The following is an 18,738-nucleotide window of genomic DNA, read 5'->3' as shown; positions in this document are numbered from 1 at the left end:
AGCGGCGGGCGAGCGCGCGGCGGGCGGCAGCGCCCTGATTGGCTGCCGGGGGCGCACAAACCCGCGGCGCGGCGCGGCGGGGCCAGAGCGGGGCCGGGAGCGCTGCGGGAGGGGCGACGGCGGGCGTCCGACCGACCGACGGGAGGGGCCGCGGGCACGGGGAGGGGGCTCGGACGGGGAGGGGTCCTCGGGCTGAGGCACCGGGCGGGGGTCTCGGGGCGCGGCGGGCGGTGCCGTCGGGGCCGTCGGCGGGCAGGGTGAGCCCGGCGGCGCGGGGCGCAGGCATGGGCAGGGTGCGGGGCGCCTGCGGGCCGGCCCTGCGGGCGCTGCTGTCCCTGGCTGCTGGGCTGCTGGCGTGCGGCGAGGGCAGCGAGTACGACTACGTGAGCTACCAGTCCGACCTGGGGCCCTACCCGGGTGGGCGCTTCTACACCAAGCCCCACCAGTGCGTGGCCATCCCGGCTGACTTGCGGCTCTGCCACAGTGTGGGCTACGACAAGATGGTGCTGCCCAACCTGCTGGACCATGAGACCATGGCCGAGGTGAAGCACCAGGCGAGCAGCTGGGTGCCGCTGCTTAACAAGAACTGCCACATGGGCACCCAGGTCTTCCTCTGCTCCCTCTTTGCCCCCGTCTGCCTGGACCGGCCGGTTTACCCGTGCCGCTGGCTCTGCGAAGCCGTGCGTGACTCCTGCGAGCCCGTCATGCAGTTCTTTGGCTTCTTCTGGCCGGAGATGCTCAAGTGCGACCAGTTTCCCCAGGATGATGTCTGCATTGCCATGACAGCTCCCAATGCCACTGAGGTATCCAGGCCCAAAGGTAAGGCACGGCCAGAGCTGGAGCCCTGCTTCTGGTGTTTTTTTTCTGGAGCTGGTGGGGCAGGCATCAGCCTGGGAGTGGCTTTGTGGGACCAGGTGGGTCCTGTGCAGGGCAAGGCTCACCTGGGGTCTGCTTCTTGGGAGCAGCTTTCCCCAGCTGCCTCCAAGTGCTCTGTGAGCTGGATGCTCCCAGCTGCTGGCTGCACCGTCCCAAGGAAGGCAGGATGCGCTGCTGGCTTCTCACCTTCCTCTCGGAGCAGAAATCCAAGGGCAAGTGGAGCTGGGGAGATGTGGCAGATGCACGACTGCTCTGATCCTAGTGCAGGCATTGGGACCAGGCTCTGAGCCTGCCTTCTGGATGCTGCATCGCCATGGGAAGAGCTTCTCCTCCCTGCTGGGCTCCCATTGGGGACACTCCTTAGCAGCTGGAGGGTGCCTGTTGGCACATGGCAGAAAATGCCTGGTGGGAGTGGATGGTGGCAATGCTCCTGGCGGGGACAAATGCTTCCCAAGGAGACCTGGGGCTTGGTGGTCTCGGTGGAGGATGCACGTGCTGTGGAAAGCCAGCCCTGCCTTCTCAGGGGGCTGTATGGTGGAGAGGGTGCTGCAGGCAATAGGTTTATCAAGAAGCAATTGGAGTAAGTGGGTGTGTTTTGTGTTTGCCTTGATTATGCTCAGCAAGTCTGTGTCAGACTGACTTGTTTACAGTCAGGTTGCAATGAGTCTCACTTGTTGCTGAAAACTTTTAAAATAAATAAATATCCTGGCATAGCTTAGGCAGTCTGCATTAGAGCACCTCATAAAACTGACGGGAAAGGTGATTGTAGAGAGAGAAGACAGAGGTAGATGGGGAGCAATGGCTTGGAGCTGGGACTGGGGCCAGAGCCAGTGCTTGCTGCAGGTGGGGCAGTGTGCAGGGGGTACACGAGCCCCCCTGTTGCACCCTGGCAGTGGCACCTGGGACAGGTGGGGGCCAGGCCAGGGGTAAGGTTTGGCTCCCAGTCCCTGGGTCTCAGCCTGCTCCCGCATGGAGCAAGCAGCCACGTAGCTGTGCTGGCTTCCTTACAGTGGCTCATGGTTACTGATGCGATTGCTGGACAAAGCTCTTTGTTTTCAGGGAAGGCTCCGAGGTTGCTGTACTGTATGAACTCAGACCCTTGGTCCAGACCGCTGTTGTGTCCTGTGAGCAGGTCTGAAGGTTGCGTTTATTCCCCAGGGACTTGCAGCCAAGCGTGCTGCTGGGCAGCTGGACCGGAGCGGCTGCCTGGGGGCTGCCCTGTCCCAGTCCACAATGGGCTAGTTTGCAGCTAAGAGGACGTAATAGCCTGAGATGTTTTCTAGGTGAGCAGCATCTGCTAGGCTTTTCCCTTGTGTAGTTTAACAACTTACTGGTTGCTGAACTCTCAGTCCTGACTTGGCAGCAGCACCAGAGTGGGACAGTATTGCTTTCTTCTGGTGCTGCAAATGTGTCCAGCAGCATGGTATTTAGGCACCACAGGCAGCACTGAAGTGACTTCATTACAAGCTGTATCAGCTCACGTTTGAGGCCTTTTCTTCTGCTCCTGTCAGGGGTGCAGAGGACTCATTCTGCACAGGCTTTAGGGGATATTAACAACATGTGCTTTGAATGAACTGGAAACCAGAGCTGGGGTGGGTGTTGCAAGAAAGTGTCGCAGCCCCTCCGATAAACTCCCTGTCTGCTGTGTGGATTCACAAACTTAAGTCCCATGCACTTCAGAATGAGCAATTTGTTTGCAATGATGTTTACACAAAGCAAGTCTTTAAAATTCTTGTGCAAGTGTAGACTCTCTAGAACATTCAGTGGAAGAATTTATGCAGCCATTTTCATATCGTCTTGACTGCTTGCAAGCATTTCAAGAGAAACTGCTGTGTTGGTGTAGCTGGGCACCAGGGGAGAGTGGGGCAGGGCCCCCAGTGCCTGTCCTGTTGGCTGGGGCACCGCTCTGGGAAGGGACCAGCACTTTAGCTAGAAACACTTCTTGAGGTGAGATACCCTGCAGTAATCAGCTGGGCTGGACCTTCCGTCCTCGGGTCTGTGAGCTTTTGGGCAGTCAGTGCTAACTGACAGCTGAAGCATCTGTAATGCCGTGCTGGTGTGTATGCCACAAATAACCCTCACTTGGTGGAACAGGCTCTGCTCACTGCACGCTGCATGCTGTGACCCTTCAGCCCCACGCAGCTGAGAGCAAGCAGAGCAAACCTGCAAGCTGCCTGCAGCCCTTGCTGTTGTCTGGTACAGCTCAGCGAGTCCTCCTGGTCTTGCACCCAGCAGAAGACCTGCGATGGCACACCTTGCGGCTGCAGCACAGCCCTCCCTGGCCTGCAGCTTTGTCGGTTGAAACTTAGAGCCCTCATAGGTTTTGGGTGCTGTTGATTTAAAGAAGGTCGGAGTCCAACAGTGTCCCCCCTTTTCTCTGAGTATTAATAAGAACGAGCCCTTTCAGTATTTTTCTCCATTAACACCTTAAAATTGGAATTTGTTTCTGCCTCTCAAATAGCTGACCTGCTGAATTCCTTTCTCCTTAAGCATGAGGCGGTAAAGCCTGCAGGCCCACAGGATGCATCAGGGGAGTTGCAGATTAATATAGCATTACACATTCCTTCTCCTGTCCCTGGAGTAAGCTGGCTCTAAAGCCAGGCATTAGAAAATGGTCAGCAGGGAGAAAACAGGCTGGAAACAAGCTAACGTTGTGCCTTGAGTAAAGCTGTCAAATGCAGAAGATGGGCCCTGACCGAGCTGTGGTAGGTCAGGAGGTGGGGTCTGAACTCTAGCCCCGGGGTGCTTGCGGGGTACCACGAGCACCCTGGGAGGCCTGTGCTGCACCAAACACCAGTGCAATGGGTGCGGAGCTGTGCGGGAGCTGGCCTGTGCCTCTGGCACTTGCGTTTCTGACCACGACAGGGTGGCCTTTGGGTGTTTCCTCCCCTCGGGGCACGGCTGCTTGCAGCCCTGTGGGACGCGGTGCTGGCCTGGCAGCACAGCGAGGCTGCTCTGTGCTGCGCCAGGGGCTGGCGGCGCTTGTGGTGCTGGTGAAGCTAAGCGGAAGCGTTTTTTGTGGTGAGAGGAGTGTTGGCAGGATGTGAGTGCCAAGTGGCTAAGAGGTGCTGTGGGGGGACAGATGTGGAGGCCCCGGGCCCCATGGAAGGGGCTGCCCAGGGCACGCTGCCCCTTCCATTGTGGTGCACTACAGCATCCTGAAGGGTTGTGTAGCTAAAACAAAGCCTGTCTTTTCAGCAGGGAACAATGAGTCTTATTCCCCTTTTTTTGGGTGTGTGGAAAGCTCATAGGGTGTTCATCACGGTGGCTTTCTTGCTGGGCATGGGTGGGCTCAGTCATTCTCCTAGCGCGCAGTTTGGCTGCTTAGGCATGTTGAAGTGGTTTACACGATGGGATCTGCAGCAATCAGCCAGTGTGTGGCAGGTACCCCTGCTGTTCTCAGGGGACATGGGCTTGGGGTGGCCCCACAGAACAGCTCACCCCCTCCCCCCCCCCCCCGTGTGGCAGCAGGGATGGACCAGTGGGGCCTGCTGCTGGCGTCCCTGCTCCCTCATCATGAGCTTGTTAAATGTGCAGGCTGGATGGCAATGTTCATTTAAAAATGAAGCGTTGAGGATGTCATCATGTCCCAGAAGCTGTCTCCTGCCTGTGTCACTGTAGGCTAAGCTAATAAAAGTGACTATTGCATATTGGGGTCTTGAAAGAGGATGCTACCCAGCTCAGATGTACCAGGAATGGGATTGTTAGGTGCGCTTTTGGGTGTGGTGAAGATTACCTCGTTACCAGCATATTGGGGCGATTGGAAGGCCAGTTGCTCAGCATATGTGATTAATAAAAACATGGTGCATGACCCAAGGAATTAGCATTTGGCACAGAGCAGATTGGGTGGTGGGAGGGGAAGAACAAGGCACGGAAAACAAACGTCTCGCCTGAGGTCCCGTGGGACATCTGTGACTGAGAGGCTCGGTGCTGCGGTCTCTGCGGGTCACGGCAGCGCCTCCCTCACCACCCGCGCAGGGTGTCTGGCTTCGCACCCCTCCTGCTGGCAGGCTGCTCCCTTGTCTCTGCCCAGCTGCGCTGCAGGGCTGGAGGGGGCGAGCGCTCTGTCTGCACGCAGGGACCGGCGGATGTTGCGCTGCAGCATGGCTCCTGAGAACAACTCTCATGTGTGGGAAAGAGCCCTTCGTTCTGCTGGACCAAGAACAGAAGCATCTCCCAGCTCAATAAATTCATCCGTCAGTAGCACAAATCTGCATCTGTACTGCTGGGTGGTCTCTGCTCGGGTGGGAGGCAGGGACCTGGAAACAGTTTTTTATTCTCTGGGTGAGCTGAGCTTTCCTCCCAGGATGGGTCCCGGCGAAGAGAGGATGTCTGTGCTTAGGGTCGTGCTGGAGAGGGACGGTCCACTTGAGAGCTACGCGTGTCCCTCTCCAAGCTTTCCCTGCTCTGGGGAGGAGCAGGAGGGAGGTGAGGCCCTTGCTGTGCCTGGGTATCTGGCAGGGCCCCTGGATTGTGCCTGCCCTGAGCTCCAGCCTGGCGCTGGAGCAGCTGCCAGCCTGGGATGCCCCTTGCTCTGTGAGCCATCCCCATTTCTGGTCCTTCTCCTGCTGTGCCCTGGACTCTGGGCACTGCGTGCCAGCTTGGCACGCTGCAGGGAGGCAGCATCAGCAGGCAGCTTGCCATGCCCCATGATGAGTAGTTGCCCCATGCTGGGAGCCTGGCCCTGGAACCCCCTCTCCGTGCCAGCCCTGTGCTCCTGAGCTTGGCAGCTGCCTGCTCCTGCCCATGCCCGGTCCTGCAGCCCTGGGACCTGGCACTCCAGGGCACGCGTTGTCTGAAAGCATGTACAGCCCAGCCCTCTGGTGCTTCTTGAGCTTGCTCCTTATCACCTCTTCTCTCCTCTCACCAGGAACGACTGTGTGTCCCCCTTGTGACAATGAGATGAAGTCAGAAGCCATCGTCGAGCACCTGTGTGCCAGCGAGTTTGGTAAGGAAAGCGTTCATGCTGCTTCTCCTTGCTGGCAGGGTTCTGGAGTGCAGAAAGGATGAGGCACTTGGTACCCTGGCATGAGAGCCTTCTGCTCCCTTTCCAGACATCTGGGCCGGCCGTGACAGTGCACAGGGCAGCAGGCTGGGTGCACGGGGTGCCTGGAGGGCATCTCCCCCCTGCACCCCGAGCAGGAATCTAGGCACCAGCAGGGTGCCACGGCTGCTCCAGTTTCCCTGCCCACCCCAAGAGTGCCTGTGGGCAGTTGCAGCCCTTGGCCAGAGGCGAGCGAGCCTCTAGATGTCAGTGTCGGTGTGCAGTGAGAGGGACGTGTCCTGCTGGTGCAGCCGGGTGGGGATGGTGGGCTGGGGTCCTGGTTTCAGCGTGGTGCCTGCACTTGGTATCACCCCCGGCCTTGGTGCTGCAGCACGACCAGCAGCTCTGTGGAGAGGTGTACCTGGACATTTCCCCTGCCCAGCTTCCTCGTAGCCCTGGGCTGCTTTTAGCAAAGTTACACTCTGTCAAGTCCAGGTGTAAAAACCAAGAGCAAGCCCTTGTCTTGCTAAGGCTGAGCAGTGAGGGAGAGAATACAGGACTACTTCAAAGCTGTGTCCTAAATCCATTATGGCTCATGAGTCTGACAATCATAGGTAAACAGAACTCCATTTAAAAAAAAAAAAGGGGGGGGGAGGGGAAGCCACCACAACAAAAAGTATTGCAGGGAAAAATAGCTTTTTCAGATCAAGCACAGAACTAACTGGTTTTGACATCCTTGCTGGTGTATGTAGCTTTCCTGGAAAGTTATTAAAGGCATATTGAACAAGGTGTGCATTCCTCGGGGATTAGCACTTGAATGTGCCCTGTGCCAGAGCATGCTATGCAAACCTAAACCTGCTCTGCATGTTGGTGTATTACCCTTTCTGCTGGAAATGAATTCTCAACTCTCCTGCAGATTTGGTATGCCAAATGTCCTAAGTTCAGTGCAGACTTCTTGTAACAGGGAAAAGCATCAACAGGAACAGCCATGTAATAGTTTCTCAGGAATGTGTGTCCTTCCAGCTGGATCGGGTAATGGGTGCGTGAATCCAGTGCCACAGCCTAGCTGATGCGGGAAGCACCCGTCCAGCCCTGAATGCTGCCCCCAGCAGCTCTGCTACTTTTCTGCTCCCCATCTCCTCACCTCCAGGGGCAACTGACGAACAGGACAGGTACCAAGTACCTGGGAGGGTCAGGGGAGGTCTTCCACTCCCAAGCCTTCATCTTTTGCTGTGTTTACTGTTTGCTCTGTAATTTGCCCCCCCCCCCCCCTGCAGACAGAGGGTTGCTGGGTGGGAGCAGCATGGGTTGTGCTGTGTCCCTGAGCCACAGGGGTGTCCCGCTGCTGGGCAGGCACTGGGAAGGGGAGCGCAGGCGTAGCTGCGTGCTTGTCATCAGCCTCTGCTGCTACATATCCTCCCCGCACTGCAGGGCAATTGCACGACCGGCAGGAGAGGCCAATCCAGAAGTATCTGTGGTCTCGGTAGAGGGGCTTCAGACACTGACTTGCCCGCAGAGCAGGCTGGTTATGGAGAAATTCTGTGGTGACAATCCAGAGGGTGGAAATATTTCTTGGCAGGCGCTCCCTGGGTAGGGCTGCGGCGAGTTGCTGAGCAGCAGCAGAGCAGCAAACAGCAGCGACATCGACTGTCTTGCATACCCCCAGTTAATCCAAAACTTCTGCAAAGGCTTTCACAGAAACCTTCCTCCTGCTGTGGGCTCGGCCCTGCTGTGGTTTGGGGTGGCAGGGATGGGTCCCCCCCCACCGGAGGGAAGGAGCAGGGGCCAGCTCTGTGGCTGGGTGCTGGGGCTGGCTCTGCACTGCAGGGGGCTCTGTGGTGTCGGGAGCTTGCTGGCAGGGGGCTGCAGCCCCACGCTGTCCCTTGCCTGTGCTTAGGTGGCAGCAGTTGGTGCAGACGAAGGCAGCTAGGTTTAAACCAGCTCGTGTGAGCCTTGGGCCTGGCAGGATCGCTTTAGTTGCAATGCCAGGCACTGCTACTGCATCAGCACACCTGCCTGCCCCCCAGGTCTCCATGTTTTCCAAGCTTTGTTTAAAACTGTTTTTCTCTGCTGAAGCAGTCTGGTGTTTTTTCGAGCCATGGCAAGTAATTTGGGATTGTTCTTTGTTCTGTGTACCAGCATGACTCTAACATACAGCTTTAGTTTTTAAACAAATCAGAGCTCTTGCTGCTGCTGAGGTTGCTTCTGTTCCTTCTTCTCATCGCTGCTTTCTCTTATCTCAAAATTTTTCTTGTGAAGACACGATGACCTTCCTTCAGTATAAAAATCCACTACACAAGGACTCAACTGGTGTCTGCTGCGTGTGAAGTATCATTCTTTCTTCACAATGGAAAGCTGGTTGCATCTTGGTTGCATCCTTTTGTTTCCCTGTTCCTCCCTTGTCACCAGAACAAATAGCAGTGGAAAAGTTCATTTGCATGGATTTTCAGTGATGCAGGTTTCATACAGCTGCACTGCTGTTTTCTTCATTCTGTCACTGTTTTTCCTCCCCATCCAGGAGAATTCCTGGGTGCATGTAATGCTGTTTCTGGCCTGTAGCAGCCTGGGGAGCTGGTGTGCAGGAAGAGATGCAGTGCAAGTCTTCCCTCTGCTCCAAGGGAAGATGGGGCAGGGTACTCCTTGGGATGTCCCAGCCTATGGAGAGCAGCTGGCAAAGGATGAATTGACTTCGGGAAGTTTTCTCAAAGCACAGTGCGTGGTTCTTAGATCTCTGTTTAGTCTTCGGGGGTTACTGTCACAGGGGCAATTTCTCAAGGAGAGCTGTTTATCTGGCACTAAAATAAACTCCCAGCCATTCAGACTGAGATTTCTCATGCACATCCACCAAGGTAAACACTGGCAACTGACAGGTTACAGATCCTCATCAAAGCCAGACGCATACAATAAATGTTTAAACTAACGTGTGCTGCAAGGGGCAGCTTTTTGGTGGGCCCTGCTCACCAGCTCTTCCTTGCTGATCCCCATGATGACGTTATCGCAGGCTTCATGTACATCCCCATGGCTTGTGAGGTGCGGGGTGCTTTGCCCACTGCTGATGTGTGGCCTGCTGGGGTGGGAGGCAGCTGTGCAACAGCCCTGGGCATGATGTCACTCTTGAGGACCACGGAGGAGGAGCGCTGGCTCCAGCTGTGAACACAGACAGGGAAAGGGAGCTCTGTCCCTGGGCAGGAGAGGGGGCCTGGGCAAGGTGCTGGTGCCGGCAGGGCTGCTGACCTTGTGGGTGAGCAGGACTCTGGGTTTGCATCTGTCTGAGCAGTGCTGAATGTGGCTTCTTGGCTCTGGTTTGAGGGTAGCCCCGCTTGTGCGACAGCTTGGTGGTTCCTCTGAGAGTGGGCACGGCATGGCTGCAGGGTGGCTGCATCCTGTCTGCCAGTGGAGGGAACTGGGGAAGGTTAGCTTCTTTTTTCTTTCCAGCAGCTGTCTCCTCTCTTCTTGGCAGCACCAGCAGAGCCCCTCCAGGAAAGGGGGACGTGCTCTGACCCAGCAGCTCCCAGCACCGCACCTCATTTGCTGCTGGCTTGCTCTTGGCAGTAGCATTCCCTGGTCCCAGAGAGGTCCTGGCACACCTCTGGCTACGTGTGGCTGCTGCCCTACAGCTGGGGCTGGGAGCAGGCAGCAGCAGCGTCTGCCAGGCGTGGAGCGGGGCTGTGGGACCTGCCTGGGGCACAGAGCAGCGCCGGGGGGGGGGGGGGGGTGGCAGGCACGCTTGGGTTAATTGCAGTTCAGGTTTTGGTGCAGCTCTCGTGTGCCAGGGACACGGCGGTGGAGGTGTGATGAAGTGTGAGTGCCCTCCTGTGCCCCCCCGCACCTCCCTGGGCTGCAGCCAGGTTTTGTTTCTTACTCTTTGTGCAGGCTGGGCTGGCCACACGCTCTCCTGGAGTTCATTCCACTCTCTGTTTCTCTTGCTGATTTTATTTATTGTTTCTGCCCTTTCTCTGGGGTCTGAGGGGATCCTGCTGAACGGCCTCTTGCTGCACTGGAGACTGCAGTACAATCAATACTTGCTGTTTATTTTTTCCATTGACTGACAGTTCCTTGCCTGCAGCCTTCTCCTGTTACAGCCCTAATGTGTCTTCTGGCAGGTTTCCTTGAGTGATTTCTAAAGGAAGGAGCAATGAGGCTGAAGGAACAGCAGAGCTTTCCGTTCTCTCACGTTCCCTTCCCTGCCCCTGAGGGTGCTGCGGTGGGGCCCCTGCCTGCATGCGGGAGAGCAGTGGGGACGGAGTCCCAGGCTCCTGCGTGCTGATGAAGGGGGGCTGGAGGGGCCGGGGCAAGGGGCTGCGGGCATTGCTGTGCAGCTGTAGAAGTGGGAGCTTACTCAGCAGGGCTGTGCCGGGCAGGGGGAGGTTGTCTTTCCAGCTTCTGGGAGGGTGCTTGGGTGCACTTTACTGCAGCGGTGCCTGCCGGTTGTGTGTGTTGCAGGGTGCCCTGCGCTGCACCATCGCAGCCTGTGGCCACGGTCCTGCGGTGCCCAGGACTTTCACCTGGTGAATGAGCAAGAGTGATGCGGGAGAGGTTTTGCTTTTGTGCCATGCATGGTGCTGAGCCCTCGTGGAGGGCAAGGAGGATGCTTTGCTCCCAGGGGCACTGGCAGTGCTCCCAGTTTTTCTGGGAGGTTGGTTGGGTTTCCTCTTTTCCCTGTGTGAGTGGGACTGGAAAGCCAGAGCTGCAGAGGTATCAATAAGAGTGTTTCAAGTGATGCAGTGCAAGTTGTGCTTTCAGGCTGGACCCCAACCAGCTCCATGGAGCCTTTGCTCTCCTTGGAGCTCTTGCTGCCACAAGTAATTTTGCTCTGAGTGAACAAACACTTTCATGTATCCTGCTTCATTTTAGTAGATATAGAGAAGACATTTTCATATCCTCAGTGCTCCCCTCTCTCTGTGTTAGAGATAGCAGGGCTATGCTACAGTCTGATAGGAGCTGTTTTAGCTGGGGCCAAATTCCTGGTGTGGTTCAATGGGGTGAGCATTACACAGACGAGGGTCTCGCCCCATGCCTGGGGAGCTGTGGCCAGCAATGGGGCACTGCCCTGTGCCTCCTCCCTGTTACATCCACTCCCACGGCATCTGGGCATCAGGGTAACCCTGGGGGGATGCACAGGGCGCTGAGGGAGAGGGTTCTGGCATCCTCTGTGGCACAGGGTCTCAGGCTTTCCAGATGGGAGGACAGCCCCAGTGATGTGCTTTTATGCTTCGGTGTGGCTTGGCTTTGGGCTCGAGGGAGCAGTGTCAGCCCCAGAGCTGCCGTGGGAGCCAAGCATTTGGCACCACCTGTCCTGGCTGGCAGCGAGTGCCCAGGCAGGGACCACAGCCTCTTGGCACCAGGGCTGAGTGCAGGCAAGCCTGGGTTTAGTACCCCAGGAGGACTTGTGCTGTTGTCAACACAACGTGGCTGATGGCTGATGAGTCCCAAATTAGATCCTGAAATCTGCCTTTGTTGTGTTTTGTGTGTTCCCTCCCAGCCCAAATAAAGCTTTCACTTCTTTTTTCTGGGAAGAGCCCTTGGGGTGGGTGGCTGGACGCTGGCTTTCTCTGGTGCTCTGCCTCCATGCCTTGCCTGCAAGCAGATGTGCCAGCAGCTCACGAGGAGGATGTTTCAGGACCAGATGCGGCACCAAAACAAAACCTCTCCGTGCACCCTGCAGGAGCGGGTCAGACACACAGCCCTGCGGTGTGCTCGCTGCTGGAGTGGAGGGGAAGGGAGTGTCCCACAGGGTGGGTGCTGCAACTGGCCACTGCTACTGCTGGGATGGCAGAGAAAGGCGCTCATCTGCAATCACATCTCTGGTGGCTGCTGGGTTTGATGATAAAGATTTGCTGGTTGGTTGGAGAGTGAAGGGGGAGGAGGGCTTGTGGCTGAGGCACTGATGAGCCTGCAAACCCCATGGCTTTGGATCCTCCCTGGGGAGCAGCACCCACCCTGGGTGCTGCCTTTCTGATGTGCATGGAAAGTGCAGGAGCTGCATGCCCGTCTGGCTGCTTGTGAAACCTGCCCCTCATGCCCGGGAGTCTCTGATCTTGGCTTTGAGTGCTGCTTTGCGGGAGTGAGACTTGATACATTTTTTAGTTTCCATCTGGATTTATGGTTCACCTGGGCAGCTCCCATGCTCCTTGAACCTGCATTGCTGGCGTGCAGAGACAACTGCTGCTGTGTGAGGCAGGGGGTTGTGAGCTCCAAAGGCACAGGATTTTGAGACCCTCTTGTCTTTTGTAGACTATGATACTTGGAGCAGAACACCTCTGCTAGTTGCCAGCTTGTTTTCTTCCTCTAGCAACAAGGTTCTAAACTTGCAGTAATCATAGCAAAGCAATTTGCAAACAAGCCACTTTGGAAAAAGTCTCTCGTTATGGGTATTACACTGCTGGAAACTGTTCTGCTCAGAGCAAGAGTTGAAAGTCAGAACTGATAAAGAAACTAAAGCTCATTTTGAGGAACGCTGTTGTTGCTGCCCAAGTAATGTCATGGAGCTTAGAGTTGCCTGTAAACTACTTGCTCTATTTTCCAGATTCATTGCAAATTAACCTGGTTTAGTGTCTTTAGCTCCTTTCAAGCTTCCATCTCTTGAGCTCCTTGGACATCCTGAATTTGAAAAACAGATGGAATTAAAGTTTCACTTAGGTTTCCACTTCTGGATTACTTTCTTGTACAGTAACAGTATAACACAACAGGGCTTTTGGCAAACAGTAGACCTTTTTAGCACACGGGCAGATAAATACTATTATTCCTTTTGCCAATGCAGTGGCTGGGAGTGTGAGGGTAATACGCAGATTCTGCTGCGTTCTTGGGATTGTCATCGCGCTGTGCTGTTGCCATTTGTGTCTGGAACGGTGAACAGAGCTGCTGTCCAAAGGCAACGTGTATTTATTACTACAAGATCCAGCAGAGCAAGACTTCAAGGAACAGTGCTGCAGGGGATTCCTCTCCCTGCCAGAACCCAGGGCTTTTGTAGTGCTGTCTGCTACACACACATCTGAGAATCAAATGGAGAGGGACAGCAGACAATTAATCACCTATCCAAGCGCTATTTATCTGCAACTCTGAAGTAAACTCCCAAATGATGGAAATATGTTAGTAATTTTTGGCCATATGTGCTTTTCCCCCAAAATGAGGCAGAGCCAAATGGCACAGAAGTGATACTTTAATATACAACACATTTTCATCATTTTTTACCATGCATACTAAATTCTTCTTCATGGTCAGGGCAAGGGAACATTATTATTATTATAATTTGGGTTGTGATTAACTCAGGAAAATGCTGAACCCTAAGAGGAAGATATTTTCTATGGGAGTCATATAGGATTACTCCCCCTTTGCTGGAGAAGGTGCCTGTGCTGCTGCCTGCTCCCTGCTTCCCCATCTGGCACGGGTGCTTTCAAGAGGCTTTGCTGCTCTCACATAGACACATTTGGTGCTTGGGAACTTGCTTCATGGGGGCCCGAGGCCAGGAGTGACTGTACACAAATGTTGGAATATTTGAGGAGCTAGGCTGACCTTTTAAATGGCCCTTTTAAGAGTCTCTCTGTGTGCTAAAGCAGGGAAATCATGTTCTTACTCAGCTAATGTTTTGCTAGCAAAGTTTGTGTTGCTCCACTAAACGAGTTTCCCTTCCAAATACAAAGTGCCTGGCATGTTTTGTGCTGGGGGATGGGAAGCAGAGAGGCTGATGTCTTATGCTGGTGCTCTGCCAGGAAAGCAAGGCTCTGCCTCGGTCGCTGAGGGGTTTTGCACTGTGGCCTTGTGGGCAAGCTGGGGCCTGGGTGTCATGGGGAAGGTTTTGCTTGTGCTGTCCTGGCACCAGCTGTCCCGGGGGCACATTCCTGGCAGCACCAGTTGCGGGGGCAGCGCCATGACACGGGTGGGTGGGTAGCAAGTGCTCTGCGAGTGAAGGCTGCTCAGGACTTTTGTTTTTCCCTTCTCCCGGCCTTGTTTTTCAGCTCTTAAGATGACCATAAAGGAAGTGAAGAAGGAGAATGGGGACAAGATGATCATCCCACGGAAGAGAAAGGCGCTAAAGCTGGGGCCCATCAGGAAGAAGAACCTGAAGAAGCTGGTGCTGTTCCTGAAGAACGGCGCCGACTGCCCCTGCCATCAGCTGGACAACTTGGGCCACTACTTCCTGATCATGGGCCGCCAGGTGAAGACCCAGTACCTGCTGACGGCCATCTACAAGTGGGACAAGAAGAACAAAGAGTTCAAGAAATTCATGAAGAAGATGAAGTCACCAGATTGCCCGACATTTCCATCCGTCTTCAAGTGATGAAGCGGGCGGCGGGAGAGCTGCTGGCCCGCGCCCTGGGCATGGCGGTTCCAGTCTCGCTCCCTCTGTTGTGGGCGCGCAGGGGCCAAGCCACTCCTGTTCCTCCTCATCCCTCTCAGAGCTTCCTCCCAGGTCCCAGCCCTCCCGCATTCCCCCGCCGGCATTCTCCTGACTGCCAGAGCATGCGAGTGTGAGCAAGCACTGAGCAGTCTCTGAGGTCACAGACTATTTGCATCTGCAATAGCCAAAGACCTAGTGCTGCAGGGATAAGTAAATTCCTTTAAATAGCAGCTGTCAGGTAAAGAGGGCAGGCAGAGGGATGTGAAGTTGTCAATTACATGATTGCAGAAAGGACACTTGTGACCACTTTCCTCCTGTGTTCATGGCTGAAGGAGCACCCTGAGTTAATTCCTGTTTGAACCAGAGCCAGCTTGTTAGAAAAACATTCCCTCCTGACAATAAAGGTTAATAAAAGAGTGATGGAGAATCTACCACAACCTCGGATAGAACCTCCTAATAGCTAATTGCCCTAGCTGACAAACAAACAAACAACATTCTAGTCTAAATCTGTTTGGCCTGGGCCCGAGCCCTGGCATCCTCATGGTGCCTTGGCTGGCTGGATGGGAGAGGTCCTGGCCCTTGCACCTCCCAGTGCCAGCCTGCCAAGGCAGAGCCCCGTGCCCGGCCTCGTCCCTGTGGAAATGTGTGCTGCTTGGTGGCCGGCCCCGCTGCTGGCAGAGCCTGCGGCCAGCCCCTCTGGTTTGTGTCACTTGCTCACTTTACCAGTAATATTTCTACGGTGTCTTCAGGCTGCTGGCCAAATATCGGATTGCAGAAGGGCAAGGACTGGTCCCCATGGAACACCGCAGGAAATGCATCATCTCCGCGTTTCCCTCCCTGCAGTCACCGTGGGACCTATCAGTGTCTGGACTTGAGTCCATTTGATGTGTGACAACTTGGCTTTATGTCATTGTGTTTTTTTTTTTTTTTTTTTTTTCTTAATCAAAATGTCATGTTAGCACGAGGTCAAGTCATTTATGAAAGACAAAGACTATTGCATCCAAATGATTACATTTATCGACCAAGCTGAAATTCATTATTCTGTTAATTGGACAAGTTCTCTTTCCCATAGACCCATATTGCTCCACATTAATTATACTATCCTGCTTCCATTCATTATTCTCATAAATCACGATTGCTCTAAGAGAATGAATATCTTGCAATTTGAGATAATCCTTTTGCATTGCAGTTAAGTGAAATAACAAAAACTAATTTTTGAGGTTTAGACCAACCCTGCTCAAAGCTGGTGAATTATTTTCTAGCTCAGGAGTGCTGTTTATTCCCTTTATGGGGTTTGAGATGTGGATTTTACTGTAGACAAATTCCATGAATAAGCCAAGCACCCAGATGAATGATGTTTCGAAACTACCAGAGAGCTGGAGTTAGGATGTAAACTCTATAGGAAATCCCACAAAGTTGTCTTAGACCACCATGTGTAGTAGTGTTGTTTCTTTGATGCAAAGTTAATCATTGTAGATAATGTACCTTATCAGTGAATTAAAACAAAAACCACACAAAAAACACTCTAAGCTTTAGCACCACAGATTGATGAGGCGAACTGGTGGGGAAAGCGGACAAACGAAGCCTCGTCAGGAGGAGGCCAGGGCCGGCGGTTGGGACCCTTTGGGCTGCCAGCATGGTTCTCTTGGTGCACCCGTGGCACCAGCTGGTTTCTTCCCGCAGATGAGTGGCAGTGCAGGAGGGGAATTGGTTCTGCATCAGAGAGATGCTTAAAGGTTTAGTTGGAGTGGATTCTTCCAGGCTCTCACCAGGCTGCTTGTATGGATCCTGCTGGCCACTTCTAGAAAAGTGGTCTTCGATTTAGTGTTTTTAAAATATGTATTTCAGCAGGAAATGTCAAATAAAAGGGAAAATCAGTTCACGGGTGTTTAGAGCCACTGCTTAGAGTGGCTTGATTTCCACCAGTGGCCCTTGAGCCTGAACGCCTGGCTTCAGAGGTGGCTCAAACAAACAGGGCAGCACTGTGTTCCCTCGCACCAGTACCCAGCATGCAGCAACACAGTGAGTTTGTTAGTGCTGCTGGTGCTGCTTTTTTCCACAAGCAGTTGGGAAGAACTGGTAATAAGAGAGTACCCAGGAAAGGTGCCTTTTTCTCTTTGCAGCTGTTTTGTTCATCATCTCACAGACTTGGTCAGAGCTGCCCGGGAGCTCCCTTCCCACTGGTGGCTGTGCCAGTGTGCGGTGGCAAGGGGTAGCAGCGATCCTCCTGGCTGCATCCAGGGCTGAAGAAGTCCTGTTTCTCCGAGTCACTTGGGGGAAGATAAAATTATCACTGTAATTACAGGCTAAAAGCATACTATAATTATGTTACTGGTTGCTCTATCAGTTACTTTAAACAGCCCTCTGATCCTGTATGTTTGTCCTTGAGAAGCAGATCAGAGCAGCTGAGCAGATTCACACGTCGTATTTCAGACATGGTATTTTGGATGTTTCAATGTATGTGGACAGGAATTGTACCATTCTCTTGCCTAACTGCTCTGTTATCTGTCAGCAGTTCCTGCATGGATCTAGCTGGCAGATTGACTATGCATCTCTCTCTTTCCTTTGTACTCTCTTTGTATATGGAGGTTTTGATAAAAATAACAGAACTAAAATAAATATGTTTGATGTAACATCATGTTCTAGTCAGTTAAGGTATCTTTATATTTTGTTTTAATGTAATTTTAGATAGTTAATTTAGAAAAGTGTGCCAGATTGGAGGGGATGCCTTTTCTGTTTGGAAGTTTTGAGAAAGAAAAAATGTAAAAGATGAGTGAAAATCAGCACTGTAAAGAGCGACCTTCTCGCAGCACTGAACAAGTGCAAGGCTTTTCATTGCTGTAGCTGGTGGGATGCTAGTGTTCACAGTACATTATTTTAGCAGCTGTTTTTGACTTACATTTATTTTCAAGCCTAATATTGGTTCTGTATTTTTATGCTTTTTCTTCCATGTATCAATGTTCACTTAACTAAAATTGCTGAATTAATGAATTACAACATGATCCCCCCTCCACCCCTTTTTATAAAGAGATGTTGTTTTCTATCCTGCATTGGTGTTGTCAGAGGTGGCTGCAGAGTGGCTGATGCGATGGGATGCTTGAGGTGGCTGTGCCAGACCCCAGGTCCTGCCTGGGTGCACGTGCTGCATGCTTAGAGCAGTGATGTTCCAGTCTTAATGCACCCGCATTTGTCTTTATAGAGCAGGTGGTAAGATTGAGACAGTTGGTCCCAGTAATGGAAGTCCCCATGGGAGATTTTTGGCATGTTCTTCTCTTGCATTCATTCCATTTGTGTTTATAGTATAATATGATTTACACTTTTGGCCATTCAGCCTATCTTGTTATTGTCCAGCTCTCTTTAACTTCATGTCAGTGAAAAGTAATGTGGCTTCACTGTGTCCCATGCTACAACTTCAGATTATTGAAGGAAAACTGCCATAGCTTTTCCATAATAAAATGTTGGGGCAAGAGTTGGTGGCCAGCTAGCTAAGATGCCATAAACCCAGTGGTGGTGGAAGGCGCCTGTCAGTACCCTCCCCGTCCACAGAAAACAGGCAACACTGCCTGAGCCTCCACTGCCCCGAGCCCAAAGCAGCATGATGCTGGTAGCTGGTGTTTTTATACAATAACAACTTTTTGGACAAGGGGGGACTAAAGAGGCTTCTCACAGGCCAAGCCTCACACTCTCCACTGATGTGTCCTTGCTGTAGGAGCCCAGGCTGGGAGACTTTGCCTCGCGGTGCTGCCTGCAGCCTGTACGGTCTCCAGAGAGGTTTGGGAGTGCGAGAGCTACGTGGGGCGAGTTGTCCTGGGCAAGGGGCAAGGCTGTGGGACTTGGGGTGGTGGCGCGGCATGGTTCTGACCCTCCTTCTGCACTGGGAGCTGTCAGCAGAGCACCCAGGCAGGGAGGGAGGCGGAGGGGAAACAGGGCTGACGCTGCGGAGCTGCAGCAGCCAGCAGCCGGCGGCATGTGGGTGAGGACAGTGGGTGCCTGCAGCTCCTGCACTTCTGGGAGGCGCTCACAAGCTGCCGGCACTGCCAGAGTCTGCAGGACATGGCATGGGAGCCTCGGTGCGGTACAAAGTCCTTTGGGCTCACCCAAGAGAAGGCCTCAGGGCCAGATCCCTGCTCGAGGACCTGCAGAGAGCCCCTTGTGGCATCGGTGCCTGCAGCACAAAGTGGTGAGAGCTGCAGCCAGGAGCACCAGGGGCTGCTATGTGCTTGGCAGAGCTCTGCACTGCTTTAAGGCCTTTGCATGCCTCATTTACCTCCGAGGTGTGAGGGAGCAGCCCAAGCTACACATCAATTTTTTTTAAGAGCATATACTGAAGACATAATTGTGATGGAGAGCATAGAAGTGCACAGGCCCTGTTAAAGAGCGCTGATATGAAAGTGTTTCAGAGCAGGCACGGGCACAGGAGCTGTGCAAGAAGACTGTGGTGCTTGTGGGAATCTTGCATGAGCACGATGCCTATTACAGCAGAGCATTGCTTGCTTTTCTCACGGTATATTTTGACAAAGAAATCTGTACTTGATTGTTT

At 53.5% G+C, this 18,738-nt stretch overlaps 1 protein-coding gene across 1 annotated transcript; it reads left to right on the top strand.

Annotated features, from left to right (window-relative positions):
* Nucleotides 1-213: 213 nt before the first annotated feature.
* SFRP1 (secreted frizzled related protein 1) lies at nt 214-17,248 on the top strand. The gene is made up of 3 exons (XM_035345141.1): nt 214-819; nt 5,747-5,824; nt 13,816-17,248. Exons 1-3 carry the CDS (start codon nt 285-287, stop codon nt 14,136-14,138), a joined length of 936 nt encoding a protein of 311 aa, XP_035201032.1. The 5' UTR covers nt 214-284; the 3' UTR covers nt 14,139-17,248.
* The last annotated feature ends 1,490 nt before the right edge of the window (nt 17,249-18,738 follow it).

Source organism: Oxyura jamaicensis, chromosome 22 (genome assembly GCF_011077185.1).
Source record: "Oxyura jamaicensis isolate SHBP4307 breed ruddy duck chromosome 22, BPBGC_Ojam_1.0, whole genome shotgun sequence".
NCBI classification, from domain to species: Eukaryota; Metazoa; Chordata; class Aves; order Anseriformes; family Anatidae; genus Oxyura; species Oxyura jamaicensis.
This window is presented reverse-complemented; position numbering and strand designations above follow the sequence as displayed.